At 43.1% G+C, this 20,681-nt stretch overlaps 1 protein-coding gene across 7 annotated transcripts in view; it reads left to right on the forward strand.

Moving 5' to 3' along the window:
- Positions 1-20,681, forward strand: part of RAB6A (RAB6A, member RAS oncogene family) — a gene marked incomplete at its 3' end in the record, with an annotated part of 61,769 nt that overhangs the window by 34,906 nt on the left and 6,182 nt on the right. For 3 of the 7 annotated variants that reach the window (XM_082337920.1, XM_082337922.1, XM_082337923.1), the window contains exons 2-6: positions 3,212-3,270; positions 8,092-8,145; positions 9,477-9,582; positions 11,654-11,765; positions 12,963-13,056. In XM_082337920.1, the coding sequence (XP_082194046.1) occupies positions 3,212-3,270; positions 8,092-8,145; positions 9,477-9,582; positions 11,654-11,765; positions 12,963-13,056 (425 nt within the window). Of the gene's footprint in view, positions 1-2,561; positions 2,581-3,211; positions 3,271-8,091; positions 8,146-9,476; positions 9,591-9,648; positions 9,755-11,653; positions 11,766-12,962; positions 13,057-20,681 lie in introns of those variants that run through there. The other 4 variants (XM_082337921.1, XM_082337919.1, XM_082337925.1 and 1 more) reach the window with 3 other exon arrangements.

The raw sequence follows: 20,681 nt of genomic DNA on the forward strand, positions 1-20,681 counted from the left end.
GCTTGTTGCTGTGCCAAGGGAGGGGAAAAAGATCATCTCATAGCTGCACCGTGGGGTCTCCCATCGCAAGGGATTATCCTTACTGGGAATTTAGTTTGTAACTGTTGTGTTAGGTCCGTCGTAAATACAGTTAGCACGTTTAAGTACTCGGTGTACTCACAAAATCACGTGTGACGACGCTTTAGCTCCGACTGGCCCAGGAGCCTGTGCTTTGCCTCTGTGTGGGAGACATGCGATCAACATTAATTGACAATAGATTAATTCCTGTGTGTTTTCATTCTCTAGTCGAGCTCTCGGAAACAGGGCGTATAGCAGCACGGCTTCCGCAGGAGAACCGGCATATGCATCCACATCGCCTTAGCGCGCAACAGATGGTATATGAATCCGAAGGTGATTCATCGGCTATTTTTTGTAGGGCTGGGGATCGTTCTGCCGTCGGCAGGCAGGGCGGCGTGTGTGGGGAGGCTGGGGAGAGGTGAGATGGTGTTAAGTATTAGGAGTGGCTCTTTTAAAGAGGGAATATTTAAAGCCTGTAACCCTCTGGACAAGGTGTCTGTTTATATAATCTAAACATGTGAATTTCTGAAGAGAAGATGCACTGACTTTTCCCTTTAATTATAGATACAGTGGGAATTGTGGGCTTTCACTTCTGCCAGGATTTTTAAAGCAAGTTTTTTTTTTTAAAGGAGAAATGGTGAAGCTTCAGTAGTTACAGTGGAATTAAAACTGTAAGCAGTTGGTATTAATATTAACTTGATCTGGTGCCTGTTGACATACTATGTAAAGCAAACCTTGGTCTGTTTGGAGAAGAAATGTCTTGGAACTGAAGTGCACTAAGACACTCTATCCAAATGTTGGTCGAAGCAGATATTTAAATTTAAACAAGCCAAGCGGCACCTTATTTTTCCCCTCTTTTTGTGAAATGCATGAAGGTAGGGTAGGGAAGCTCCAGGAATATGAAACAGAAAATCTTTTCAGATTTTATAGTTTCTCAGCAGACTCCCTCCAAGATGTAGTGCAAAGGGGAATTGATTTGCCAGAAGATTTCAGGGTTCTTCAGGGGTTGTGACTTAGCAAAGCAAATGATTTCATGAGTTTGATTACATCCCCTTGCACCTCTAAAGAATTCAATTTGACTGTTTGCACCAGTGGCCACGTGAGGAAAAGCCAGCTTGCTTGTCGTGCTGCAAACCCGTTACTGGGATTTATAGCGTGCGCCGCAGTGGGAAGGTATTGGATTTGCTCATCTCTGTCGCTGGGTCTGGAGCGAAACCCTTCTCCTCTCGCAGCCCGTGGCTGTTTGTCCTGCACCGGCTCGTGCTGGTGTTCAGCGCATCCGTTGGGACAAATTTGAATAAGGGATTCGGGAATCCTGCCCGTTGCTTCCGAAAACCTGCTCACCAAAGGGAATGTTTGCTCTACCTTTGCGAAGGCAGCTTTTTAGCTCTGTGGGAAACCTGCTTATGCCTATGGAGCAGAATATGTTAAAAAATCACACAGGAGTTCAGGTTTTGACTTGGGAAAATCTTTTTCTCGAAGGCTGTCTACTGGATTCCTGTTAGTTTAGCGCTTCTGTAGCGTTAGCTGGAGTTTGCAGATGGATTAAAATGCTGCTTGAGTATGATACTGGAGATTTTGTTGGAAGTTTTATGCTAAGATTTAAAAAAAAAAAGCCAAACCCAAAATCCCACCCACACCCCCAAAATCTTGGCTTAAATTCCCCTACTCTCTTGAAGGTCACCCTCGGAGAGAACGAACATCTCTGGAAGCTTATTTGAAGAACACAAGCTTTGGCTTGTGCGCATCTAACTGCCTTTTATCTGTGCCTGCAATGTTTGATGGCTAACGTAAGTCCTACAGCTCTTCTCCCCTGCCAGTGGGAGGTGGCAAATTCCAGCTGCCAAGGAGGTTAGAAGAAACCAACGGGAGGTGATATATTCTTGAGTAACTTCAGTTATTTCCGAAATAATTTGCCTACAATTAAAGAGTGTTTAAACATATTGAAATGAGGCAGGTTGAGATGTTACGGTTCCTGCGTATCTTGCTGGTCCCCTCCAGGTAAAAGTGGCATGGAGAAGGAAAGAGTTGTCCGTTGGGTACGGGTTAGGCTTTGTCCCAGCTCAGCCATATCTTACAGGAGTAGAAACTGCGTTGTGACAATGATTGTTTTAAAATGAACCTCATATTACTTGTCTTTTAAGGAAAATGAGATTATAATACCTATAATAATATCATATAATATATGATACCTGGCTGGAATGCTACGGTACACACAGTTTGTGTCGATCTCGGTTACGAAATGAGGATCTTGACATAGTTGGACGTAGTTTGTGATTTAACCTGGCCAAGCTGAGTCGCAGTTACAGAGGAGCAGCAGCATCACAAATGGCTGCGGGGAAAAAGGCTTCGCCTGTGTCTCCGTGTCAGGTGTGGCTGCACGTGCTGCAGTGACCCCTTCCGATGGCAGTGCCGACTGACGGACGCTGAACAGCCAAGCAAACGTACCGCTCACGAGCTGCAGCCGTCGCCGGGGTGGATAATGGCATTTTTAACCGCATACGAACCCGCTTGTACAAAAAGGTATAGTGAGTATGTTGTCAAAGGAAGGGTGAAGTTAATGGAGTGATAAGGACTGCAGGCATTGCGGGCAGATGGTAAACAAGCCTCTCAACACCGATGCTCTTCAATCTTGTCTTATGCTGCCGTGGTGCTACAGCCGGGACTGCCATTTGTGTGACAAATACGGAGAGTGTGACATGGAGGAGATGCGCAGCGAGATGTACTTTAAAGCGATGTAGCTACCTTGTTTTATGAGCGAGAAGAGCTGTCTTGTTTATAATAATCTGTTGTAGGGGTTGTCAGACCTATTACATTTCTTCATTTAGTTGAACTAAAATTTCTGAATGACTTGGCAGAAACTGGAGTGATCAAATTATTTCAATTTTTGTCTCCGATCATGACTATTTAAGAGTAAAACTGATGCTCAGGAATGACACAGGAGCCAACCTTTTTCAGAAAAAATGTACCTACTAGTGACTTTGCAATTGTAACGTCAAGTAACTGCTCTTTTGGTTGTAGGAACTTTAATTGCACAGCATGAATCTATTGGGCTCAAAGTAAAACCCCTCCTGAAACCACTTTTAAATCATTTGTTTAAAACTTGCACTGAAATTGTTCCTTGAATCTGTGTTGTTTTTTTTTCTCCTTCTAGTGGGGAAGACTTCCTTGATCACCAGGTTCATGTATGACAGCTTTGACAACACCTACCAGGTAAATTAATTCATATTATTGTCTTCTGTAAGGCCCCTCTCTTGCCGTGTCTGCTGTTGCAGGAAGAATCCATGTGATTGCAGTGGATAAGAGTTGGTACGCTGACCAAATTCTTAACTGTAAAATCTTTAAGCTTTGTATTTTAATAACCTTTCAGAATGGCATTTCAGTGTTGGATTCTGCTCGAGTAGCTTATCTGCTGCTTGCAGCAGGATAAGTTGCGGTTCGAAAGGACAGGCTTCTTGGGTATACCCAAGTAATAGCAGTTGTTAAGTCTACCAGTTTTTTCTTTTTTTTTTCACCGTTTGCTACCAGACCATCACAGATCTAATGCCTCTGCAGGGAAAATGTAACAGGCACCCGGCTCTCTTAAAAAAGAAGCAAGCTGAGCTGTGAGAGGCTCTGCAGCGGGGTGAACAAGGACTTGCGGAGCGGAAAGCAGTGGATTGTAGGGCTGGGTGTGCTTTAGGACGCTATTTTATGCTGCCTGCTGGAACAAAGACCACAAAACTGGTTGTTGTGCACGTCCCCATCCTGCGACTGCTTATTTATGCTTACTTATTTAAACAATATTGGGTTTGGCAAGGCCAGGGCTGAAGCAGTGGTTGTCTTTTATTCCAGTCGGTCCTGCAGCCCCCTCGCTACTTCATGTTTGGTGACAAATCAGTTCAAGCTGATGCAAGCTAACTTTCCTAAATTCTAGGAGAGCAATCGTTGTTGCCCACTCCTAGAACTTAGGATGAGCTCGAAAAGGTGGCAAGCTATAAAAGTACTTCAGTTTCATAAAGTGTCTTCTCCAAGCAGAACATGTTTCATGACTTGGTTACAGTTGGTGACGTTCTGAATGCACTAAGCTGAGAAAAATCTGTTCCCTGATGAATGTGAAGGGTTTTTTAGGGGGGTGGGAGGAGGAGGTAATGGGAAAAAAAAATAAGAAAAACGCTGTGACTCTTCTGTTACTTAGTGTCTATCCAAGTATCTCGTTAAATCTCTTTACCCCTTAATGATTTCCTTCCTGCCTCTTCAGTAATTCCTCATTGCTGCTGCTAGGCAAGTTGGGTAGAATGAGATGTAAGTTCTCACTTAACTACGGGAGAAGCAAAGCTTCTATGGTGTAGGAGGGCTAGAGTACACATCACTGCTCCCAAGGGAGCAAACATCCTTTCAAATTCTACCCACTGTAATTACATGGACATGTGAATGCAGTTCTTTTATTTAATCTGTTTTTTTCCCACAGTATTTTTCTTTCAGGTCTGCTCCTTTTCTCTACGGAGCTTGCGTCCTACTTTTCTTGAAGAGGTTTGACCCTCTGTGCTTTATGATAATATAGTTGTCTCCATGGGAAGCTGGTCTGACAGAATATACTAAATGATTGCAAAATGAATGAGTGGGACTTAAAACAGTAAGAAATCTTAATAGCTTACAAGATAGCTTCAATTTAGCTATCACCGATGCATGCCTGGTTTGGGTGTTAATGTCCTTGGTCTAGTGTCATTCATCCAAAGACCTCTATTTTACTGAAGTCATGACTGAGGTAGGGTGATATGTCCTATTTTGCTACAGCTGGAAGAAAGAATGAGTCATAAAAGCTCCAGTAATTTGGCCAAAATCACAGCACATGTTAGTGTCAAACCAGAATATAAATCTCTCGATGCCCAGGATCGTATAGAGACCTCTCAAAGCCAAGTACTTGAATGATAACGCATATCAAACCGGGTACGTGGTTAGCTGTAGCTGTAGGTTAGCTGATGGGCGATTTGCTCGTTCTGGACATTTCTGATAAATTTTGAATGCATGTTTTCTGAAAGCTGCCACAACCTATCATTTGAACACGGTTTTTTGTGTTCGGTTGGTAAAAATAGCAAGCTGCTGTTTAATAAAATCCGTGCTGTGCATTAGTTTTCTTTTGCTTGCTGCTAGATAAGAGGAATTCAGCTGTTGCCCCCGTAGCTCATTAATAAGCTGCGTTCATGAAAGCGGCATTTGTGAATCAAACGGGAACTCACTGTACTGTGTCAAGGAAACCCAAACACCTGAAATAAAATCCTGCCATTGGTGCTGTATCTTTTACCAGGAGCGACTCCTCTCCATGGACATGCTGGGAAAGATTTTCCTTCTTCTGTGCCACCTCATGTCACGTATAATGAAAGACCAACGCTGGCAAACGTGATGATTCTGTGCGTGTTATGCAAGAGGAGAATTACGGGCCACGCTTCCCTTTAGCTTCAGCCTCTGGGAGGAGGGGAGAGGGAGGACAGTGTTGAGTTGAAACGCCGGCCTGTGACTTGAAAGATAATTCAGGTTCTTGGTTGGCCTCAGGCTTCCTTCCATAGTCTTGGGTAAATCTGTGTCAGCAAGGATAGTCTATAGCATGGGGTAAGAACAGGTCCTTATTAGACAGTAGCGTTGTAAGGACGGGTGGATTAAAAAGCGTTCTTGTACGCGGCCCCATCCGTAGTGTGGCCCTCTCGAGCTTTTGTTGTTCTGCTTCTCTTCTTTAAACTTGCAATTGGCACTTACAGTACCTCGCATCACGTTCAGAGCGCGCCTAGTTCCTGCTCGTACCACGCAATGCACAGCATTTCACAAGCGGGTTAAACCTGCCTCCACCTTCATTACGGTAATTAGCTTAGTTTCATGTCCCCATCAGTAAGCAGACTTCTCTGCTCATACATTGCACAGCTCTTCTTAACAACTGGTCTGTAAAGATGCACCAAGCTTTTTTTGCTCCTTCTGTCAGAATTGTGACAAAATGCCTCTTTGTAGGTTACCTATTTTAGTAAAAGCCTGGGATCTAGAGTGCCCGAATCCTCTCCTTGACATCTGCTGCTTCTCTGTATCGTCGGGATGTGGTCAGAACAGTACAGGTGGACAAATACGTTGAGCTGTGAGTTATTCCGTGTAATTCTTAAAGCTTGTGGGGCCTTAGGTCAAGAGCCATTTCACAGCTTGAAAGTATCAGACCTGCCATATGTTCTTCTCAACGTGATTAGCACAAATATTTTCATCGCCCAGATCTAAAGTAAGTTTTGTGCTTGACCTTTCTGTTGCATTTCCCATGCCGTGAGTGTTCGAGTGCAGGAATCTCACTAACCCCGTGCATTTCTGCATGGCACTTGCGTTTCCAGCAGGCACACAGCGATTTCTTACGGCAGGGAGTGAGCTTCAGAGCTCTTGCTGCCGTGCGGCTGCGTGGGAGGGATGGCATCAAGTACAGGCTGAGGCAGGTTTCGGGCTTTGCAGCTGATGTTCCAGCTCCTACTGAGAGCAGAGAAAATCTGAGTCTCCAGCCGTTTGTCAGCCAGAGTGGGATCCTGACTTGTATATGTGGTGTAAGATCTTAGGCATTTTGTAGCTTTTCTTCTGTAAAGCAAAATCCAATAGACACAAGGGAAAAATAGAAGCATCTTTGAGGCAATCTTTTGAGCAATACCCTTTACCAAAACAATAGAAAACAAAAGCAGAAGGGGAGGATGTTGTTGCATTAGCCTTTTGAGGCTTCTCATACCCGCCTCACAGTTTCAGTATCATCTTTCTGAACTGGTAATGTCACAGTTCTTGATAACCGGTGAAAATCACTGGGTAGCTGTCTTGGGACCCACCAGTATTTATTTTTCCCGTATGCATCTCTGGTACTCCAAATCCGCTGTCCTGATCCAGCCAGGAAAGTTTGGTTTCTGAAGTGTTATATTTAGTTGCAAATGGAAATTCAGTTTGGATTGTTCAGTTCTGCTTTCTTTTTTTATTCATTTGCAGCTGGTTTTCATGTAATGCTCACAAGCAGGCTGGCTGGCTCTCTTCTTTATTCCTACCACGTGAAATATCTGGCAGAATACAAGGAATTAATTATGGGGATATATAGTGAGGGCATAATAGCAGTCTAACATTGTGGTGCATATACAGTAAAATAGACTCTCCGTTAGAAATACCTGCTTCAGTGTGGGAGGAGGTTGTATCAAGCCTCTCTGCCCTAGCTGAGAGACTTCCCTCTCATCTGTTGGGCTTTATTTTTTTCTTTTTTTAAATCCAATTTGTTTGGAACATCTCCCAGGCTCTATTGATGTTGCTGAGCGGAGACAGGGCAGCCTTACAGCCCCAACAGGTCAGCTCGGTTGCACCCCTGCTGCAAACGAACTCATAGAGCTTGCGTTCACCCTCACTGCGGCCTTGAAAAATGGGGTGAAAATCTTGTATTTCAGAAGCAGCTCTTGGCAGCGCTTAGGAGCGCTTTGCTCTTTCCCTTCAACACATCTAAGGATGTTCTACGCGAAGCTCCCACTAGCGTCTAGAAATTTGGATGCAGTTATGCTGCAGTGAGCTTTAGTATTAACTGAGCTTTAGGAATTGTTGGGGGCCGTGTGCGTGCGCTCTTGTGTTGCAGCAGGTGTGAAGATGTCCACCTTAGCCTTCAGGAAAAAGGTTTAAAGTTAAGATACATGAAGATATTTGGCAGTCAGGAAGAATACAGTGTGCCCAGATATCCTGGCTCAGCTGATGGACACTAACATAGGTCGTATGCATAAAAATCCTTGCTGATACCCGTGTGACTGTATGGATTAAACTGTCAATATGCATAAACTGAAGTTAACAACCTTTTGTACTTTAAGATGTTGTTCTGGTTACGGATATTAAGGAAACTGCTTTTTGAATCTTACTTATAGGTAGAGCTGTATCTCGAAGGTAAGAAAGCCAGCATATTTTTCTTGCAGATGCACTGCAGGTGCTGATTCTGATGCGGCAATAATGCTCGCTCCCCTGAAAATCGCTACAGTTGTTCTGACGTTTTATTTAAGAGGTGTTGGTTTTCTCATTTTTTTACAGGCAACAATTGGCATTGACTTCTTATCGAAAACCATGTATTTGGAGGATCGAACAGTGAGTAACGTTTTTGTTGCGCTTCTCTATGTACAGTAGGCATGAGGATCAGCATCTGCTGTAATTGTGCAGCCCACAGTTCTGAGATCACTTGGAAGTACAGACTGAGCCTTCCTCTGCCAGCTGCTTCCAGACTGACAAGTGCTGCGGAGACGGCTCCCTTCTCTGTTTGGGGAGATGGGAAATCACCATTTGGTTCATCTGTGGAGGGCTCATGAGTGCCATTTTACAAGCGGCAGAAGGTGCTATAGTGTCATCCTCTTTCAAGAAAGAGATGATACGGATGGTTTGAGAGATGCATAATGGTGGGAATTTGGAGAAGGGGACCATGCTTAACCCCTTCCGTTTTTGATGTCACAAGACAGAAAGATAAAATATAAATTGCCAGATGTTGCCAGTTAATAGCTAGCTCGATATTCTTAATATTACTCGTTTAAAAAGAAGGTTACCTTCAATAGTAATCCACAAATGATACTTGTTTCTTAGCCTGGTGCAGTTCTAGTTCCTGAAATGAAATCACTCCTCTGTGGAAGCAAGCCTGTGGTTTAAAATGAGCTCAGATTCTTAATTAAGAAAGTCAGCCATCAAGCTATTTGCAGAAGCAAATTGTGCAGTGCTGCATAAGCTTATGGTATTGTATAAACCCACAATAAATGTGATTGCATTGAAAGCGCTCGAGTGATGAGATGTCCTTCCCATAGCAAAACAGGCCCTTGCGCATCTTGCCGTACGTGTTGCTTTTAGTATATCTTGCCTTTTCTTTCAGAACCTTGATGGTAAGAGACATTCAACCTCATCTGCGCACATGTTACTTCGCAGTGTGGCTAAGGCTTAAATATAGCGTTTTATCCTCCTTGAAAAATTCACATTAGTAGCTTTTCCAGGGCTTTGACAGCAGCTGAAGACTCTTCCTTTAGAAATATGGTGCGTGTGGTCTGATTCTTCCACCAGCAACCAGCCTCCGGCTGCTGGAGGTTGTATGCGCGAGTCCTGAGGAAGGATAGCAGCAGAGCATGAACACCTTGTGTAGGCAGAACTGCAGGTGAACTGGTCCTCTCAGTTTGAAACCTGAGCAATTCTATTTCTCCCCTTTTGGAAGGGAAGCATTTTTTTAAAAGGCAAAACCCAGATAGGTGCCCATATACCAGTTTGGCTACTACTGACGCTTGGGAGAGATTGCTGTAAAGGAGACAGTATGCTGCTGCTCCCAGTCCCCAGTCATCTCCTGCATGAGTTTATAATTTTTATTTAGCTTTTTTCAAAAAGTAAAATTTATTTACTCTTTTATTTTTAGTGGCAGTTTGGCTTTTTTAATTTTCTCCCACCCACAGATCAGGTTGCAGCTGTGGGATACTGCGGGTCAGGAACGTTTCCGTAGCCTCATTCCCAGTTACATCCGTGACTCTGCTGCTGCTGTAGTAGTTTACGATATCACAAGTAGGTATATTGCACTGGGTTTGACCTTTTTCTTATTTTTCTTGCTTGTTTGACTGATTTTGTTAGGTACGGTTGCAATTATGGGACACAGCAGGTCAAGAACGGTTCAGGAGCTTGATTCCTAGCTACATTCGTGACTCCACTGTTGCAGTTGTTGTTTATGATATCACAAGTGAGTGGGGGGAATTCTGCATTTCTAATACTCTGCCCCTTTCATCCTTTAGCCTAGCTTTGCATGTCCTATCACAGTCATCTGCTTGTTCTTCATTCTGGCATGAAAAAGAAAATGTTTTCTTTTATTGTAGTCCAGTTTTAAGCTAGCCACTCGATCGCTGCTGTTGTAATGTATAAACTGTCTTACAAACGACATCATTTTGTAACCCTTTCCTATTGCATTCTCCTGAAGCCTCGAGTCCTGGCTGGTCTTGTTGCACTTTACCCTCTTTCATCTGCTTTTTTGATCGTAATATCACCTATGACTTTTGGTCTCAAACACCTGAATCATGTTCATAGATATCTGAATTCTTAAATTAGAGACTTTGCACTGATAGCTGTAGCTTGCTTCACTCCATTTGCCCTCCCCCCCAAAAAAATCTGGGCATGGGCTGGGGGGGAAAATGCATTAACATCACATTTTCATTTGAATCAGTCACTTTCCCATTTTGCAATATGTAAAACTTACCACTGAGCCCTTATCCTTTAACAATTGCTCTTTCATTTCTTACTAAGGTATGTACATTTTTGTCAACTAAAATATTAGTGCTTTTTCAACCCTTCTTCTTCTGTCCCTCCCCTCAGTCCAGAGACCCCTAACTTACTAGCTTTCTGTATTTCCAAAAAACAGAAATTTTGTTTTAGGAGAACTAAACCTTCAGACACTTTCAGTTCTAAACCAGAATTGCCTGAGAGCAATGGCCTAATTCTACACAAATGCAAAAGTGCTCATCCTTTGATTTATAAATACTAGAAGATTACAGCAGGAATACGGGCTTTACCTGTAAAAGCTTTAATTGTTAAAAATAGCACTTCGTTTGAGCTAAAATTACAGGTTAACTGTGAACTTCGAAATTTTTTTACTGACCTAGCAAATTCAATATTACCAAGTAGTAAAGAGAAGAATTAAGACACTGGCAAGTGATCAAGTCTTGACTGTCTAGCATACGATATATTACTATGCAGTAGAAGCCATTAAAAAAAATCAATACTTGTCAAGAACTGCTGCAGAGCCTCCCCCTTTTTTAAGTACTGCAGACTACTTTGGCAGCTCAGATGCTCTTTGTGTAGCTAACTGGCAAGTGCTGAGCTCCACGGCAGCTTCTCTACAACTCGTTTTTCCTTATGGGATGCAACTTTTCAAACAACGTACTGTCTCGTTAGATTGGGATAGCTTCCTAAAATTTGTATCTCGCAGCTTTTAAGGATGTATCATTAAGAAAAAGTGTCTGTGGCTAGGCTAAATTCGTATTTCTGGTTCTACGCAAATGAGTTGGAAACTATTTTGAACTCGGTGTTCAACGATGGTACAGGAGTTGCTAGTATCTTCTATAACCCTGATATTTCCTAGAGAAAATCCCCAACCTAGCAAGTAAAAAGTGATGAAGCTGTACAAAATGCGTAGCGGGTATTAAGTACTTTTGAGAAGCGATGAAACTGTAGGAGCCTCTTGCTGTAGATGCACAAGTCGTGAGCAGTGTAGAATGCAATATCACCTTAATCCCCGTTCTCTGTATAAAATATTTTATCTTGAACTAAAAAAAAAAAAAGCACTGGTCTAAAACACAGTGATAAGGCTTCTCATTTTAGACGCTGTCAAAACCAAATTATAGATCAACTCAGTTCACTCCCTGGCTTTGAGTTCGCCTGTCATGAAGTACTAGGCCGTTCTAAGTTAATGCCAGAGTTTTCATATACTTCAGTGTGGGAGACTTAGGGTTTCACTTGCTGATTCTTCATCACCCTATTATGCCAATGCCAGCGAAGATGAAGCTTTGATTTGAGACTTGCAGATGTATTTACTGGTGATCTGTGAAGAATACCTGCAGTGATAATCCTCTCCACTGTTCTCTGTTAGATGTAAACTCGTTCCAGCAAACAACAAAATGGATTGATGATGTCAGAACGGAACGGGGCAGTGATGTCATCATTATGCTGGTGGGAAATAAAACAGATCTAGCAGATAAGAGGTATGGAGGAATAACTCATCTTTCAAACGTTTTTCTTAAATCTGCTGCTGTTTTCTCCTAGACACCTATTTTAAAAAGAACACTTGTATTTTTTTTTTTTGTTTTTTCTTTCCCAAAATGCTCAAGCTTGTTTTATGCTGGAGATGGCTGCGACTAGAGAAATCTCCATTTTAAAACCTCTTTCATTTGGTTAAGCACAAGTTTCCAGCACAACGCTGTGAATGAATTGAGAAACTGTCACCAGCTTGTTTGGATGTCAGGAGAGAACGGAGCGTTAACTACAGCCTCCATCAGTGAATGAATAAGCTAAAGTCGTTACAAATATTCATGCTTAATAGATGTGCTCAGATATAAATGATAGGTGCAAGTAATCCTTCCTTTTAAAACTCTTCAGGGGTTTTCCTAAGTTGGCAAACGTAAATATTTTTATTACAAGTTGTGCATCTTCAGCTTTCGCTGCGTTGTGTGCTCTGCTTATTCTGGGTTTATGGTATTCTTAACCCAAATGAGTACCAAGTCACAAAGGTAAAAAAAAAAGCATGAGATGGAAGTTTTCTGGATTTGATTGAAATCCCCGTTTCCTCAGAATAGCTTCGCTTGTGGCCCTTACTTCAGATTTATAATGTCCTGTTCAGAGCTGTTTATGCACACATATGCCCCTCATATACCTCATGATTTCTGTTTGGCAGCTCTTGAACCAAAGTTTCCCCCAGTTTTTGCTGTAGGAGACTGCGTAATGGGTGGGACACCCAGCCAGGGGAAAACAGGACAAAATCCATTTGATACGAGGTGGTTACGCTTGGTCCTTTGTTAAAATAGTTTGGTACTGCAAGTTGACAATTGTTATTGGATATGAAAATCTATTGATTGCTAATTGTTCGGCCATAAATGCATAGCTTCCCAGACAGGGATGTGGGGGAGTCTAGCTGGCCCGCTGAGCTGTTCCACTGGAAAGCTGAGTCCTACTTTGGGAGCCGGCTGTGCTGTCAAAGTCCATCTGATACGATGAGATGGTGATACTTGTCTGCAGCTGTGCTCAGTATGTGGCGTCTGTATGCAGGGGAAAAAACGTTACATGCTTTCAGAACTGTCATGAAGCAGTCACCTCCTTGGGTTGAAGAGGAAAATCTTAATTTTCAAAGTGTTTGGGGTTCGGTTTTTTTTATTTCCTTCCTAATTCTGTGTTATCTTCCCCAGACAAGTGTCCATTGAGGAAGGAGAAAGAAAAGCCAAAGAGCTGAATGTAATGTTCATCGAAACTAGTGCAAAAGCAGGATACAATGTAAAACAGGTGAGTAACGTGGTAATCAACCCTGCAATCAACCCTGGGACTACCTGGGTTAGTGCCCTGTTGTGGAAACGGGACTTCGCTGGACGCTGGGAAGCCTTTGCAAAGGGTGTCAGAGGGACGTTTGTAGTCCATACGCAGCAAGCAACATCTCAGAGTTGAATTGTTGGCTGAGGTTCAGAAGGATCCCTGACCTTGCAGCAAATCTTAAAGGTCTTTTCCAACCTAAATGATTCTGTAATAGTAGTTTTCTTTTTTTTTCCTTCCCAAATGACAGAGTGGAAAACTCTAGAAAAGCTAGGAGTGAGACAGAAGCAAAGATGAATATTGTGTGAGAGAAAGGGCAGGTGAAGAGGGAAGGTGGAAGTTGTGTTTTGTGGAGTCCTCATTCCATTTCCTCTGCCCTCTTACACCCTTTTCTACCCCCTTCTCTCTTTCTTTCCTTCCCTTCCTTCCCAAATGACTTGGAACTTCTTTCCCCTTAGAAAAGGGGAATTACTGAAGAAGCTTTGTGGGTACGGAATCATACCTTCCTGGATTCTTGATAAATCCAGATTTGGTGTTTAGATTGAAGGGATTAAGGCATGAGGCAAAAAGTTGGGGAAACACAGGTCTGAGGACTGTTTCTGATATCGATTCAGTGAAAGAATGTGGGCAGACCAGTCAAGGAGGAATGTGATGGCTTAAAATGCTTCCACTGTACAGTGAGACGGCGTAAACTGGTGTTCCCACTCTGTTGGAAGGCACTGAAAGCATGAGCAAATGGTCTTGGACAGCCCAAGCTATTTATTTCTGGTAGTTGATGAGTTGCTTTTGAAGCAGGGAAAGCAGTGAAATGTCTTTTGAGCTGATGCAACTGCAATGAAATTGGGTTTTATGTTGCGAGATGAGCTGCAGCTCTTTAAATTCTGACCTGCTAGATGAAGTTTTAGCACTCGTGTTAATGAAGATAAATCACTTGGCAAACAGCGAACTGGTGAAAGCAGTGCGCTGCAGAACTGATCTGGTGTTTACACGAAAGAAATTTTGTTTGAGCTTATTAGTTATGTAAGCAAATATGCTTACTGGTGAAGAGAGAGCTCGAGCGGTGCGTCCCTACTGACTCAGTGCATAACGGGATGCTGCTTTTTCATTGATCTAGCAATTTCTCACAGGGAGTCACGACTGCTGAAGTGTTTGGCAGCTGGCCTTATGGGAGGAGGAGAAGCGGTAGCGCAAGATGCGGAAGATGCAGAAGACATTCATTCTTGGGTGTCTCCATAGAGCAAAGGCGTGCACGCACGTACATCGCGTGTATATTTTTATATATATAGTTTGTATGGAGAATTGTACCAGGAGTTGCTAAAACAGGGTTATAAATTACTTTGTACGTTATAGACAGGACTAAAGGGTCTGTTATTAAAATGTCCCTTGACTTTGTATATTAGTAGCTAAATTATTCCCTATATAATGGAATAATTAGACGTGTTAACTTAGCACTGCTTTTCAGTGCATTAGCAAGCATAAAAGTGTTCAGTTCCAGGGTCCACCAATTATCCTGCCACAACACAGAGCCTGGCTTGTAATTAAGGCTTGGATTCTGTGCTGGAATCCTTAATGTTTACTTAGACTGGGGCGTGTGCACTTGAGAGCAGTCGCCTCGCTGAGAGGAATGATGATGATGATGATGATGCTCTGTACTCCCTCTTTCCTTGAGGGAGTTGCTGTGCAGCTGATGCGTTTCCAGAAGTCCACATCCAAGCCTGTAAGGTAGCTTGTGACTTTTGGGGCCGGCTGGAGCCCTGATGATTTGAGATGTAAGTAGGAAGCTCTTGGATGGTATGCCTGCAGTCCGTTTTGGCGTAAGATACCGTCGTTTAATAAAACACGTGCTTTGTAAAGCTACCACAGCCTTCGTCATGCAGGATGGTAGCTCCGTTTAATACACTATGAAGGAAGAAACTTTGCCTTTTTGTATTTTATGCTGAAGCCGTTCAGGGATCGTACTAATGAGATCGTCAGAGCATAAAGCCATTTCTGTAGCTGCAGCCTCACTTGCACACTCTCTAGAGAAAATTCTTCGTTGTATAACGGAGGTCTAGACAAATTACGCCTCTGATTTTAATTGCCAGGTTACATGCTGTAAGACTACTTCTGTGAGAAAATAGGTTTAGTAATTCAGCTCCAGCAAAAAAAAAAGCTGCGGCGGGAACCTGGGGGCTAGTTCCCTCTGTATTAAATGGAAGGTTTGGTATCCCGAGACATAATTTTTGTTCTTCACTAACAGCAATAAAAAGTAATATCTAAAAAACTTGGGGCTGTTCTATATCACTGCATCATAATCCGAGGGGGTACTTCATGTAGTGTGAAGTCTTGTCAGAACTGGACAAGAGGACAGATTTTAAGTGACGTCATTCTCTGTGTAAAATATCAAAACAAAAACCACGAGTGGTTATTCAAAAAGAACTAAAACCGGCTTTTTCTTCTGAGTTTTGATCCTCGTGTTGCAAGCGTGGATTGGGATTTTCAGGAACTTCAAAGCTATTCTGTACTGCAGAATATTTGAAACTCTCAGTTTTTATTAGTTTAATAAATAATTGTTGAAATAATTCTCAAAGGATGAGACTTCCAATACCACTAGTTATCTAGTTCTCCGTTTTCTTTGCAGCTTCTCTGTTGAATGGTATGAATTTATTTTACTAACTTGCCAATGAATTCTTCCCCAATGAAATGGGAAAGCATATGGGTACAAGTGCAGAAAGGATACCCTTCCCAGAACCTGTATAAAATGTTTCTTTAATAAGCTGAATGCAAATTTGACCTTCCCGTAACTGATAACTTCTATCCATAATGTAGTCTGATTCTGCAGAACAATTACTGTCCGAGTTAATTTTCATACAGGATTTTTTAATTCAAGTGTCAAATTATTTTAGATACAAAGTCCATATTTTGACTGCATATAATGAAACACATTTATATAAAAATTAAGATCACCTAGTGCCAGATATTAAATATTAATGTAAAAGTGAATCATAGACTAGTGGTGAGTCACTGGTCCACTAGGGTATAGCTTCAGATTTAGCAATTACCATGCAGCTTTGATACGGCTTGTGACTGAAATTTGTAGATAAGGGAATATGAACTGTTTTGTTTTGTATGTTTGTTTTTTTTTAATTTTTCTTGGATGCAAAACTGTCGCTTCCCAGTATTAAAACTTCTCAGGCTGTCAGCGCTTCACTTGGCATCCTTGGGCAGTTCAGAAAAGCTGACAAAACGCTGTTGTTTCCCCTGTCCTCTCTTCCCAGCACAAAATCTGTCTCCTGGATCTAAATCCTGTGCCCTGGGTTAAAGGTAGGGAGCGGCACAAGTTGATGCAGAAGGAGACTTGGGATGAAGTTGACCCCTCAGTCCTCCGTTGTTGGCTTCTTTGCATTTCCATCCCTTTCACATTAAGGTTTTGGGTTGTGTGCGGCGTCAGATGTAGACATCTTGATGTTACCAGTTCCAGAGCGAGCCTTGTTTTTACTGATGCCTCCTGTACGGCCCACCCTAGCTTCCCATCCTCTCTTTTCAGGTCAGAGATGCGAATGCCAGTGTCACTTGTGTGCAGGCAGGTCCTGGAGACGTGACTTGCAACCAGGCCCGACTGCCAGGCAGGGTTCCCCGGAGCAGAGGCAGCCGTTCAGGCAGCTCGGGCGATGCCGTGGGGCGCTAGCCAGTACGCTAACCTCATTCCAGTCTTGGTCAGACGCTGAAGAACGATGTCTTCTCACAGGTGGTGAATCTTAGCGCTGTTTGTATGGGCCCAAGCACTGGGGTTCTCCAAGGGGTGCTGTCCCCAAGGTTTCAGAAGCAGTGTTTGCCCCATTCAGGATGCGGAAGAAGCTTAATTTCTTGTCCTGCTTGGGGGCAGTAATGGCTAAGACTTTTTCACTTCCTCGGCCGTGTCGCTTGTTTGCTCGCCGTCAGTGGGAAGCCAGGGTACTTTTGACCTTGTGTGCTACTTTTAGCTTCTCGTTCATCCTTTTCTGCTGGAAGGCAGGACTGATAAGAGGAAAGGGCACTGTCTTCAGCTCTGTGCTCGCTGTAGCTATCCTACAAATCCAGAGTGCCTGGCTTTATAGTGTGACTCCAGAAGCGTGACCGTACTTCAAACAGCACGTATTTCAATGCCAGCATCTTCCACCAACACAGAAATAGAGGGGAACATAATGCTGGCAGGCTTTTTTTGCCATTCTCCTGGGGCATGAAAGGGGACAGCTCAGAAGACGACACCTCAGCTAACGCAGTTGTGGGGACCGAGGTGGAAGTGGGTAACCTGTGGCTTCGTGTAGAGGCTCAGAGGTGGATCTCCAGGTGGTCACTGCCGAGAAGTAAGAGGATTTGCAGCCTGTGTACGTGCTGGCTGAAACCTGGACACGGCAGGCTTTCATTTTCTGACTTCTCTGGCATTTCTTTTCCCCAAGGACTGATCTGATGAGCTGCTGGGGCAGGCCTTATCTCTTCTAGTTGCACGCTGTCAAACTAGATTGTAACGTACAGCCGCTGTGTACTGTTGGACCTGTTAAGGTGGAGCTCTTTCCAGTCACCAGGGCCCTATACGCTTACTGTTCCTTCTGGCTTTGGGGAGGGGGTGTTGAAGGAAAAATAAGTGGATGATATTATGGAGTAAAAACGGTGATAGTATCGTTCTGGGGTTAAATTGATGCAATAGAGGGGAAAAAAATTGGCTTTTGGATCCTGCAAGTTTCAGCAAAGACTGATTGCCAGGGGAGCCTTAAGATTGAGGAGAGAAGTAGATAACTTGCTTCAGTTGATGCAGAGAATCGTAGTCTCTGATTCATTTTATTTGTCAGCCCTGAATAAGCTTTAAAAGACTTTGAGATTCACGCTCTATCTCGGCAGTCTGTATTTCAGGGAATCTTATTGTTAGTCTGTGGGTTTCATGCCCAGAATATGTCAGGGTTCATTTTGCTGTCTTGTAGACGGAGAGGGGAGGGAGAGCCCTGAAGACCTCCTTCCAGCGGTACCTGGCATGCTCCACGTTTGCTCTCAAAGAGCCACGGGCTGAATATGGTATTTGGCAGAAAAGCTTTCTCACGGCAGTAGCTAAAGGACCGTGGCCCCTTGAGTAACCCTGTTTTCACAGAGCTGGCTGCAGCTAGCAGCTTGGCTCTTTCTCCCGTCTTGATTTTTGTCTATCTGATGGGCAAGAATTACTCTTTGAGTTGCACTGCTCTCCTCGGAGAATGAGAATTAGGGAAACATTTTTGTTTGCTTTGCATTGGGGAACAGTTTCTTGCCTGGCTTTTCCATCTGGACAGTGATCCTCCTGTCCTTTCCATATTGCTGCAGGAGTGTTACAGTGAAAACTGTCTTAGGTCACAAAACAGTCGTTTATGACGCTGATCTGTTGGGGATTTATTGGCTGGAGTAGTAGGAAAGGCCCAGTTTGGCAAATGAGTTGAAATTAATGGCGAGAGATGAGGTTTTGGGTTTGTTTTTTTTTTTTCAGAGTTTAATCAGGAAGGAGATTGCAGGATTGAATGCTGAAAGAGACTTTGTGTGGCTCTCAGTCTCCCAGACGGCTGCATTTAACTCCTGCCTTGGCAAAAAAAGTCCTGAATGCTCACCGATACATGTATTTTTATACACACACACATATGCACAAATATATATACATATATGTGTGTGTACACACCCTATATTCCATATGCATATATACGTGTGCAACTGCCTGCGACTTTTTTTGGTGAGATGAGACTGCTGGCGCGGGTCCTGAAGGCGCTGCGAAGCAGTGCGGTCCCTGCGTAGAAGGCTGCTTTCTAACCGTCGTGAAGTTTCCCTAATTGGATTTGTTCACATATGCTGTGGCTGATAAGCAGAAGGTTAATAAGAAAGTAAGTTGGTTTTCTTAGTTGCCAAATGCCTTTTTTTAGTCAAATAATTTAGGGCAGAAATACCGCTAAAGGCATCATTTTATTCCTGGTCTTAATGTAAAGAAAGGATTACTGTATTTTAAACACTTTGCCTTTCTGTCAGCGGCTTGGTTTAAATGCAGTAATTCCAGCTGGTTCCCATCAGCTGAGGTTTTTTTTTTAAGACTCCCCACCCCTCCCCTCTATAAACTGCATCCCTCACTTTCGATGTATTGTACAAGGGGGAAATAAATAGCAATGCCACAGTTTAAAACAATTATTTTTTTTTAAATGCTGTTTCCACCTAGGATCTCATGACATCAGCAAAGAGCTGTATGAAATGATGCATTTCCTTCTCTCTTATCAAAGACGTCAAGCGAGCGTCCTAGTTCAGGCACGATCTGGTAGGATTGCGCCAACCTCTGTTGCATATCCATCCTTAAAACTGATGGGAGAGGGGTTTCCATCCCCACCCCCAAACCTTCTGCATCAAGAACCAGGTCAAAATTATTCTTCTGAAGAATATGAGCCAAAAAAGCAGTGTAGTGGAAGGGTAGGTGAGCTCGTTTGCTCCGTTCTTTACCTCTGATGTATCACTTGCCTATCAGCAGGAACGTGTGTGTTCGAGGGGCGAGGGGTCTAACACATCTCCCCCTGCAGAGCTGATAGGGACAGAAGTAGCAACAAAGCAACGTGCCAGAGAGGAGCAGAGTTTACCATGTCATCTATTTATGCGTTGGCAATGTACCGGTACGCTTCGGAAAGCGCAACCGTAGATGGTATTTGAATATTTTGCAATGCAGTCTGGTGGCTGTCCAGTAAGCCTTTTTCTTTTTTGCCCCGAAGTCACAAAGCTGTTTTCCATCCTAAAATTGAAGTTGAGATCTGTCAATCAGCCTGTGAAAGCTCACTGACTATTGAACGTTTTGAGAGAAGTAGTAATTTTAGGGACAAAGTCCAGTAAAGAGGGAGAGTCAGAACCTTCTCTACCCAAATGTGATCGAGTCGGGAAGTTTATTGAAGACTGTTAAAGGCAAAGAAAGCATCGAGACTGCAAAGTGCTTGTGGATTCAAATATGGTACTAAAACTTTTAAGGCTTCCAGAGGAAGATGAGATCGAATCTCAATTACTTCCTTGATGGTCTCAAGGATGCAAAAAGCTTATAATGAATAGTCTAGTGCTATACTGAGTGAATGAAAAGCCCTTTGAGAAGTCATAAAGCTAAGAAGGTTGGCAGTGCTGTCCTCTTATCTGATTGGAATGGCAAGGAAAAATAATGCTGACCACGAGGATGTGATGGGAGATTGCTCTGAAAGGCTGCAGCTTCTTTCTTCTCCCCCATTGCATTCTTATAAGCCAAAGTGCTCATGTCTGACTCGTTTAAAAATGCTTGGAAAATGATAGTCACATTGCTTTTTCAAGCAGAATTAAGAGTGAAGAGTGGTGGTGAGATGAGGCAGGCAGATACAGTAACAAGAAGCAGTGAGCTCAATTGGTAGGACGTTTTTTTGTACAAGGATTACAATTAGATTGATGTCTAGCTTCTCCCTGTGTCAAAATTATCTTAATTCTGACCAGGAAGGCTCTCCTGCCTTTATACTTTTGGGTGGTCGTGCATTCCTGCCCCTCTGTTCAGTGTCGGTGGCTAGTACAGTTCAGGATCTGGAATTTTGACATGATCTTTGTTACTCCATTCTTCACATAGGAGAATTTGCCTGAAAAGTTCATTT

Source organism: Platalea leucorodia, assembly GCF_965183815.1.
Source record: "Platalea leucorodia genome assembly, chromosome: 2".
NCBI lineage: Eukaryota > Metazoa > Chordata > Aves > Pelecaniformes > Threskiornithidae > Platalea > Platalea leucorodia.